This window comes from Raphanus sativus, chromosome 6 (assembly GCF_000801105.2).
Source record: "Raphanus sativus cultivar WK10039 chromosome 6, ASM80110v3, whole genome shotgun sequence".
NCBI lineage: Eukaryota > Viridiplantae > Streptophyta > Magnoliopsida > Brassicales > Brassicaceae > Raphanus > Raphanus sativus.
The window spans coordinates 42,618,657-42,628,634 of record NC_079516.1 but is presented as its reverse complement, the minus strand read 5'-3'; the positions used below and the strand labels follow the sequence as shown (position 1 = coordinate 42,628,634).

Genomic DNA, 9,978 nt, shown 5'->3' with positions numbered 1-9,978 from the left:
AATTGGGACTTCATTGTGTGTTTTTGTTGATCCCTATCTCTCTCAACTGCAATTAGGGTTTTTACATGTCCTTGTTACTTGGCTCATTAAGTGTTTCTCATCTGTGTGTGTGTTTGTATTAATACAATATCTTGTTTGTAACAGTTTATGATATATGCTGTAAGATTCCTTTTCTCTGTTTTGAAACCAATCTTTGTTTCTTTTACTTGAAAAGATACTGTTACTTGTATTATCATTCGATCACCAAAATAGATCAGTTACACAATCTCTAAAAGCAAAATAGAAGGAAAATCGAGCACAAACATAAGACATCAGACAAATTGAGACCTGAATAATGGTAAAACATCAGACAAATTGAGCAATCATTTACAGTTCCCTAGTTAAACAGCTTTTTCTACTTTTATGTACTGCAAAAGACAGAACGGTATTGGTAAGAGAGACGATCAAGTGAAAAAAAAAAAAAACATTTAAAGTTCCTGGTCTGCAAAATGCAAAAAGGCAGAGAAAAAGGTAAGATATATCTGTCTTAGACAACTGAATGCTCAAACCACGACATCAAGTTTCATACTGAATGCTCTCACTTAAGAAGAGTTATCAAAATACCTGAGAGCGAACATTTATCCAGTGACAGTGAGTAGTAGCACCCTCTTGTCAGTGTCTCCTGTAAAATATTATCCAATAGAGCATACGGATAAAAGTCAAAATTGAGAGAGAGCCTATTATTAATGAAGCAGGTTCAATAAAACAAGAGGCTGAAGAGGGAATTAAGTTATAGGGAAGTCTTGACTAATTTGAAAAGCTCCTTTAACGTAGCTAAAGTAACTGAAACACTTTTGGTTATAATTTGGGAAACTTAATGGGACGCTAGTCAAGAACACAAGAAAATATAACCACAAACAAAAAAAAACTGTCTGAATCAAAAGTGAATGAAAGAACATAAACTGAATCAAATCTATTTCTTTGTTTCCCTTTAAACATATGATGTTTTGATCTCTGTGATTCTAAGGAAGGGGTATACAAAAAAAAAGACTAAGTTTGGAAGGTACACTGTATTATTATTATGTGCAAGAGTAGCTGCAGATGAAGACTCTGGTGCACCATTTTGTAATGGGAAATGCTGATTAGTTGTTCTTCCGTCTAAAAACCACACATTAGAGTAATCTCTCAGAACATATTCTCTAATCATCAGAAAGACACGGATCCAAATTCCAGGATATAATAAAAGTGCAGAATCTTTCAGGGGATTGCAGGTTATATAATCGTAATTTAAGCAAGTTGAGAAGGCTTTTTAAATGGTGGCACAAAGTAGATGTCATAAAGTTCAAGAAGAACTCACCAGAAACAACAGTTTCCCGCTTCTGTAGACAAACCATGCATTGTAGCAAGTTTCCAACGAGTGAGCCTTGCCAGAAGATGACTTACTCTATTGGCTAAATTCTTCTAGCATTGATATCCTTCAACATTCCTTTATAGCACAAAACCAATACTCTAACTAACATCAGTAGCCATTAAGTTTAAGAATAAAACCAATCCTGTCCTAACCCAAGTGAGAAGGCAAAATATACTCTCATTTATTATAGATACAAATTCTTGAATAAATCTTATTTCAACATATAGAAACTTGCAATAGACAGGATACAATGGACAGCGGAGGCAAAGTCATTGTGGTCTCTGTATAAACGAAATTTCCAATTTATATGAGAGAACAAAAAGGGAATGTCAAATTTGTTATTTAAGATATGAATTGAAAACAAATGCTAATGACTTAGGGTTACATATAGAGCAAAGTGCAGCTATTACATGATTGACTTTATACCTTACTCAGTATCTCTTGCCAAAACTCAGTAGTATACACACAAAGCCTCCAAAACTCTTTGAGGTTGCTAATTCTTACAACACGTATCTTTCTTTATACAGATTCTTTAGGATTAGTTGCATTTTTGAAAATAAAATCTACTAACCTGCTCTGAGGTCTGCTGATGATTTCACTTTCTTTCACACATCAGAAGTCAGTGTTCCTCAAAGACCGTATGGAGATTCTCTCCAAGAGTGTTGGCCAGTCTTCCCCAAGCTGTTGTGGATTCAACTCCATGGCGGTTCTAAAATCAACCAGAGACACATAATGCTCATCTTGTCTTCTGTCAGGAGTTTGTATTTGCACACTGTTAACCATCTTCTGACTCTGACGCTTGTCTAAACCTTCTCCTATTCCATTAGTGGACCGAGTTCCGACCAAATCAACGCACGATTTGATCAGCTTCTTCAGATAAACATCCAGCACAGCATTCATTGTATTAGCACACTCAGTAGAAACCCCTTCAAGACCATGTGCTTCTGCAATATTCTCCATCCTTTTCCTCAGCATCTCTGTGTCTGGTAACCCACCACTCATTACGTCAGCGCTGGTTGAGACGGGAACCATTTTTCTACCGGAACAACCACCAACACTAGCTGAACTAAACTGAATCCCTATAGGTGCAACCAGAGGACTAGCTAACAGATTTACCCTCGCCTGCTCCTCTTGATTTTCATCATCTCTCATAGCTACAGTTGCAACCTGTTCTTCTTCACATGGTATTCTCAGTTTTGCAACAGGACGAAGAAACTCACCGTCTCTTTCATCAGCAGCACCATATCTTCCTAATCTATGATGATCACCACCTCTTCTGTCTTCTCTACAAACTGGCTGTTCAACCTTCTCTATTTAATATGACTACCGAGAATCGAACACAAAATCGAACTTTCTCCATAATCTTAAAGCTTTCTTCTCTAGTCACTGTTTTGTTGTAGAAGAGATAACTAGGAGAAGCAGTAACACCGGGACGGTATTTTTAAAACAAACAAAATGTTGACGAAAAAATAAATCCGCTGCCGGGCTTCAAACCCGGAAAGTTCATCTCACTGAGAATGAAGTTTTAACCTTTGTGCTACAGCGAAACTTCTGCTAGTATTGCATTTGTATATATTTTATATGACTACCGAGAATCGAACACAAAATCGAACTTTCTCCATAATCTTGAAGCTTTCTTCTCTAGTTACTGTTTTGTTGTAGAAGAGATAACGATGAGACGCAGTAACACCGGGACGGTATTTTAAAACAAACAAAATGTTGACGAATAATTAATCCGCTGCCGGACTTCGAACCCAAAAATTTCAGCTCATTGAGAATGAAATTTTAACCTTTGTGCTACAGCGAAACTTCTGCTAGTTTTACATTTGTATATATTTTATATGACTACCGAGAATCGAATACAAAATCGAACTTTCTCCATAATCTTAAAGCTTTTTTCTCTAGTCACTGTTTTGTTGTAAAAGAGATAACGAGAAGACGCAGTAACACCAAGGCGGTATTTTTAAAACAAACAATTGACGAAAAAATAAATCCGCTGCCGGGCTTCGAACCCGGAAAGTTCAGCTCATTCAGAATGAAATTTTAACATTTGTGCTACAGCAGAACTTCTGCTAATATTACATTTGTATATATTTTATATGCTACCGAGAATCGAACACAAAAAACGATGTGTGAAGATATTGGTTTTGTTGTTGCAAGATCTCACTGGAAGCTGTCCCGTTAATAAAGCGTCAGAAATGAGCTGCCATAACCGTTAAGAGACCAATCATACAAATACATTGTGCAGACTAATTTAAAAAAAACGTGAAAATAATTGCATTCATATTTACTGGTAAAGTCCAAAGAAGACGATCTTAAAAAGACATGAACAAATCCAAAAACAATCAATTTCAAAGACAAAAAAAGAAACATTCAATATTTCAAAATTGAAAGAACTCTTTCTCAGCATCTTTGAGTTTCTTCCATTGATTGCCTGCTTCAGTAGACAAGTATGCATTGTAGCAAGAATGCAATACTCTAACTAACATCGTAGCCATTAAGTTTGTATCCCATACTTAATCTTTCAACTATTAAGAATAAAACCAATCCTGTTCTAACCCCCAAGTGAGGTACACCGTAAACAGAAAAAGGCAAAAGATCTCAACAGATGTCCACAACTTTTTGTCTGCTTGAATCCGGCGAGAAGCTCAAGGAATCCCTTATAGCTACAACATCAGAGATACTCTCAGTTATAGCTACAACTTCTCGGATAAAGCTTATGTCTTATGTTCAGACATATAAAAACTTGCAATAGACAGGATAACATATAAAGTTACCTTCACCTGCTCCTCTTGATTTTCATCATCTCTCACAGCTACAGTTGCAACAGGACGAAGAAACTCACCGTCTCTTTCATCAGCAGTACCATCTTAAAAGTAAACAATAGATAGCATAAATTAATTTGGTCAAAACTCTGGTATAATTAGTGATTCACATCCTAAACAATCAAGAAAAAACAACAACCATTGAACCTGAGATACTTGACCAACACGGAAAAAGAGGAAATAGAATAAAACGTCAAATGACCGTTAGAGATTTGTTTCAATAAAAGAAAAAAGAAAAAAAAAAGGAAATAACATATGCAAAATAACAGATACAATAAAGAGGTGAAAAGGAAAAAAAAAACAGAGGTGAAAAAAAGGAAAGTGAACACGTTTGAAATCTTATAAATACCAAAGCTACTCAACTTTCTCATCTCAGTTTCCCGTGTGTCTCTCACAACAAACGATATTTGCCCTAACTCTCTCTCATAAAGCAAAACAATGGATACTAAATCATCATCATCGAGGTTCCTCGATATCCAAGTAACCGCTAGGGTTCAATCTTCCTCCTCGTACTCCTCAGAGGTTATCATCTTTCAATCTCACCACGTGGAGATACTCTTACAAGACAAGCCCAACGGTTCTTCTCTCATCGAAACCCTAGGCTCCTGCCCGGACCCTCGCCACAAGGACTCTACTCTCTCCCTTGCTTTCGATAACCTCACACCGAGCTACATCTTCCAGCGCCTCTTCAATAAATTGAAGGACTACGACTTGTCAAAGCACATAAAGGAATGTACTATTGGTGAATTTCAAAGGCGAGACTTGCCGCAGGGGCAACCACTGCTCATCACCGTTGTTGTGAAATCAACACGCAAAGTGTATTTGGAAAGAGAGGAGATGTGTTCAATATGTTTCGAAGATTTCGAGAGTAAACCAATGCGCTTGTTCCCCGGTTGCTTCCATCAGTTTCATAGAGAGTGTCTTTTTGAATGGATCGAGAGAAGAGGCCATGACTCTTGCCCTCTCTGCCGCCATCTTTTCGAATAAAATTGGGACTTCATTGTGTGTTTTTGCTGATACGTATCTCTCTCAACTGCAATTAGGGTTTTTACATGTCTTTTTTTGTTTTTTCTTACTTGGCTCATTAAGGGTTTCTAAATCTTGTGTGTGTTTGTATTAATACAATATCTTGTTTGAAACAGTTTATGATATATGCAGTAAGACTCCTTTTCTCGGTTTTGAAACCAATCTTGTTTCTTTTACTTCAAAAGATACTGTTACTTGTATTATATCATTCGATCACCAAAAGAGATCAGTTTCACAATCTCTAAAAGCAAAATAGACAGCTCTGCAGTAATAATGGATAGATAGATTTTCTTTTTAATTACAAAACATATATAGAACGAAAATCGAGCACAAACATAACGGGACACACTGCTTTTGTCAAACAACTACGACCTGAATAATGCTGAAACATCACCAGACAAATTGAGCAAACATTTAGAGTTCCCGAGTTAAACATTTTGTTCTACTTTTATGTACTACGAAAGACAGAACGGTATAGGTAAGGAAGACGATTAAGTGAGAAAAAAAAAAAACATTGAATGTTCCTGGCCTGCAAAAGGCAAAAAGGTAAAGACATAGGTAAGATATATCTGGCTGAGACAACTGAATGCTCAAACCATGACATCAAGTTTCAGCAACAAGGAAAGAGTTTCATGCTCTGCTTAGTACTACTCTGAATACTCTCACTTAAGAAGAGTTATCAAAATACCTGAAAGCGAACCTTTGTCTAGGGTCAGTGAGTAGCACCCTCTTGTCAGTGTCTCCTGGAATACTATCCAATAGAGCATACAGATGAAGACTCTGGTGCTCCGTTTTGTAAGGAGAAGTACTGATTAGTTTTTCTTCTGTCTAAAAACCACGCATTAGAGTATTCTTATTCTATAATCATCAGAAAGATCCAAATTCCAGGATATAATAAAAGTGCAGAATCTTTTAGGGGATTGCAGGTTATATAATCGTAATTTAAGCAAGTTGAGAAGGCTTTTTAATGGTGGCACAAATTAGATGTCATAAAAGTTCAAGAAAGAACTCACCAGAAACAGTTGCCCGCTTCTGTAGACAAACCAATGCATTGTAGCAAGTTTCCAAAGAGTGAGAGCCTTGTCTGAAGATGACTACTACTATTGGCTAAATTCTTCTAGCATTGATATCCTTCAACATTCCTTTATAGGACAAAAAAACCAATACTCTAACAACTAATATCGTAGCCATTAAGTTTGTATCCCATACTTATTAAGAATAAAACCAATCCTGTTCTAACCCAAGTGAGGCACCCCACCCCGTAAACATAAAAGGCAAAAGATGTCAACATGAATAAACTACAAATTCTTGAATAAATCTTATTTCAACATATAGAAACTTGCAATAGACAGGATACAATGGACAACGGAGGCAAATTCATTGTGGACTCTGTATAAACGAAATTTCCAATTGATATGAGAGAACAAAAAGGGAATGTCAAATTTGTTATTTAAGATATGAATTGTAAACACTAGGGTTGCATATAGAGCAAAGTGCAGCCAGCTAGCTATTACATGATTTGACTTTGTACCTTACTCAGTATCTCTTGCCAAAACTCAGTAGTAGTATACACACAAAGGCTCCAAAGCTCTTTGAGGTTGCTAATTCTTACAACACGTATCTTTCTTTATACAGATTCTTTAGGGATTAGTTGCATTTCGAAAATTAAATCTACTAACCTTCTCTGAGGTCTGCTGATGATGTGCTCTCTCCAGCTCAGAAACTCATAACTTCATCATCTCTTGCATGCCTGATGATTTCACTATCTTTCGCACCTCAGAAGTCAGTGTTCCTCGAAAGACCGTATGGAGATTCTCTCCAAGAGTGTTGGCCAGTCTTCCCCAAGCTGTTGTGGATTCAACTCCATAGCGGTTCTAAAATCAACCAGAGACACATAATGCTCATCTTGTCCTCTGCCAGGAGTTTGTATTTGCACACCGTTAACCATCTTCTGACTCTGACGCTTGTCTAAACCTTGTTCTATTCCATTTGTGGACCGAGTTCCGACCAAATCAACGCACGATTTGATCAGCTTCTTCAGATAAACATCCAACACAGCATTCAACGTATTAGCACACTCAGTAGAAACCCCTTCAAGACCATGTGCTACTGCAATATTCTCCATCCTTTTCCTCAGCATCTCTGTGTCTGGTAACCCACCACTCATTACGTCAGCGCTGGTTGAGACGGGAACCATTTTTCTACCGGAACAACCACCAACACTAGCTGAACTAAACTGAATCCCTATAGGTGCAACCAGAGGACTAGCTAACAGATTTGCCCTCGCCTGTTCCTCTTGACTTTCATCATCTCTCACAGCTACAGTTGCAACCTGTTCTTCACATGGTATTCTCAGTTTTGCAACGGGACGGAGAAACTCACCCTCTCTTTCATCAGCAGCACCATATCTTCCTAATCTATGATGATCACCACCTCTTCTGTCTTCTCTACAAACTGGCTGTTCAACCTTCCCATTTGACCCTACTAGACTATCCCTCATCTTCCTCTTGGAGCTAATAACTCCGTTGGAGCAAACAGTGTCGTTCTGATTACAATGGTTAGGAGCTAAAGACCCACTTTGTTCCGGACCATTAGCCATACGTTTGGTCAGACGAACTGGCGGTGGGGAGTTGGAGACAGTAGCGTTTCTCAAGACTGAACGTATCAACTGGTTGTGTAGAGAGAGATTCTCCCTTCCCAACAGCCTGGAACATGTCTTATCAAACTCGCTCTTGGTCAGCTTCTGGCTCAGAAACCTACTCAGGTAATAAAAGTACCTTTTGGATCTTTCAGCACCAATCTTCTTAACTATATGACCTTTCAGTTCACCGAGATTAATCCTCTCATCTTGAGAACCCTGCATGACTCTTACTCTCACTTTTTTTTGTATCCCCAAAAAAAACAAAAGAGAAGAGTGCACTCTCTTAGCTTCTATTGCCCTTCAGACAGAAAAAAAACAATCTAATAACTGATTTGAATTTAAGCTCTTTCCTTTTAGTGCAAAACCAAATCTCATCTCCTTCAGAAAAAAAACTTCACACAAAGAGCCCTCAATTTTCAATCAAAATCATCTGAAGAAAACAGCACAGGGATCCTCCTGTTCACGCAAACTGCACCAGCAAAGAAAGACCCAGCATTGTCAACGCCCAATAAGAAAGAGTAAATCGAGATCAAGTTTGAAAATCCAAAGCTTTGGTAAAACAAAGAAAGACCCAACATTGTTACAAAACCAAAAAGAAAAAACGATGAAATTCGAAAGGGAGAAAGAGAAGAAAGAGGCAATGAAGAGATAAGAGGAAAGCTTATAAGCATGAACAAAAAAAAACAAGTGTTAAAACTATTTGATTCAAAGCTAATATTTTGACCAGAATTTCAGACAAGAACTGAAGAAACTAACTTCCGACCAACCTTCTGTTCCGAAACTCCGTGTGTGTATTGAGGATAAACCAAAATCTTGAATTGCGCTTCGTGTCTTTCTCGTATTTGCTGGTTGGAGTTGAATGTTTGAGCTTTTGCTCCTTGTCTTAAAGCTTCGATCTTGCTTATTGGTTTCCTCAGTTTTCCTCCTTTTTTTTTCCAATCAATTTTTTTCCCATCAATTTATTACTTATTAGTACTATTATCAATTATTAGTCAAAATCTCTTATAATTAATGAGTCTGGGATCTTATTAAACCATATTAACACAAAAATACAAAAAATAATTGATATATTACTATGTTGAGATTTGAGAAATGGCTAATGGTCATTAGATTTTAATGGATTTAAAATCCAATTAAATCTAGGTCTTCTTAGAATTAATTTTAAAATCTTTACCAAAATCTCATGTTATTCAAATCAATGTTTTGGGGATATAAGGCAGGTCATTAACTAGGTTTAGACGCAGAGATTGTGAGTGCGGGAATTAGCAAAAAGAAATAATTACAATTTTAAATGTTTTAATAGATTTGTACGACTAACAAAAATCAGTTATAATGTATGCATTTACGGAAAAAATTACGGAAAATTTATGATTCATTAACTAACAAATGTATCAATAACTTAATAAATTATTAGCAATATTAACACTTTCTATAGTTATAAGAATATAATAATCATATTATTATTCAAAATAATAACAATTATTATATTATTTATGAATACTTATTTAAAATTATTTTTAATATTAAATAAGAAGAAACATTGTTATGAAGATTAATATTAGATCTTTCAAAAAATATTTTGTTTGATATATTTTAGTGGTTAAAATTTTATTAAATAATAACTGGGTTAAAAATTTAGAAATGTAAATTATAATATTAATTAGTGAATGCAAATTAATATATATATATATATATATACTATCCACAACCGTTAACAACCATAAATGATAGATAAAACTCGATTTTGATTTGAGAGTTTGAAACAATAAGGAAACAGGTTGCATCATTTTATGATAATATTGTAAAACACTAACTGTCGCAAACATATTGTTTGCGGTTGATATTGGCAAACTCAAATAAACCCTTAGAATTCAATATTATCTAATATCACTAACTAGTTTATAAATTTGATTTCTCAGAATAAATTTAAAAGTCCTCTCACGTTAAAAATACAGAAAATATAAATCTGAAGGTGAAACATATGGACTTACTAGGGCTAATTAAAATTCACTTGTTATACGTGAAAATCAATAACAATAATATCATTGGAATTTCAAATTTTTCACTTGTTCTAAACTAGGTATAGATTTTTAAAA

At 35.8% G+C, this 9,978-nt stretch overlaps 3 protein-coding genes across 5 annotated transcripts; 1 reads left to right on the top strand and 2 right to left on the bottom strand.

The window, feature by feature from the left end:
• Window positions 1–2,002: 2,002 nt before the first annotated feature.
• Window positions 2,003–4,586, bottom strand: LOC130495838 (uncharacterized). Its single transcript, XM_056987376.1, has 3 exons — window positions 4,565–4,586; window positions 4,168–4,259; window positions 2,003–2,695 (listed from the first exon to the last, which is right to left on the bottom strand). Exons 1-3 carry the CDS (start codon window positions 4,584–4,586, stop codon window positions 2,003–2,005), a joined length of 807 nt encoding a protein of 268 aa, XP_056843356.1.
• LOC108808544 (probable E3 ubiquitin-protein ligase RHB1A) lies at window positions 4,584–5,232 on the top strand. The gene has a single exon (XM_018580669.2). It carries the CDS (start codon window positions 4,654–4,656, stop codon window positions 5,200–5,202), a length of 549 nt encoding a protein of 182 aa, XP_018436171.2. The 5' UTR covers window positions 4,584–4,653; the 3' UTR covers window positions 5,203–5,232.
• A 272-nt stretch (window positions 5,233–5,504) lies between these two features.
• LOC108806635 (uncharacterized) lies at window positions 5,505–8,827 on the bottom strand. 3 transcript variants are annotated; one of them, XR_008935143.1, is made up of 4 exons: window positions 8,650–8,827; window positions 6,921–8,351; window positions 5,930–6,383; window positions 5,505–5,770 (listed from the first exon to the last, which is right to left on the bottom strand). XR_008935143.1 is itself a non-coding variant. In XM_018578797.2 (2 exons), the coding sequence occupies exon 2, from the start codon at window positions 8,102–8,104 to the stop codon at window positions 7,025–7,027; it is 1,080 nt and encodes a 359-aa protein (XP_018434299.2). In that variant the 5' UTR covers window positions 8,105–8,351; window positions 8,650–8,827; the 3' UTR covers window positions 5,505–7,024. The 3 variants fall into 3 exon arrangements, 1 of the variants encoding a protein (XP_018434299.2); XR_008935142.1 differs by having other exon boundaries at window positions 5,930–8,351; XM_018578797.2 differs by having other exon boundaries at window positions 5,505–8,351.
• Between the last annotated feature and the right edge of the window lie 1,151 nt (window positions 8,828–9,978).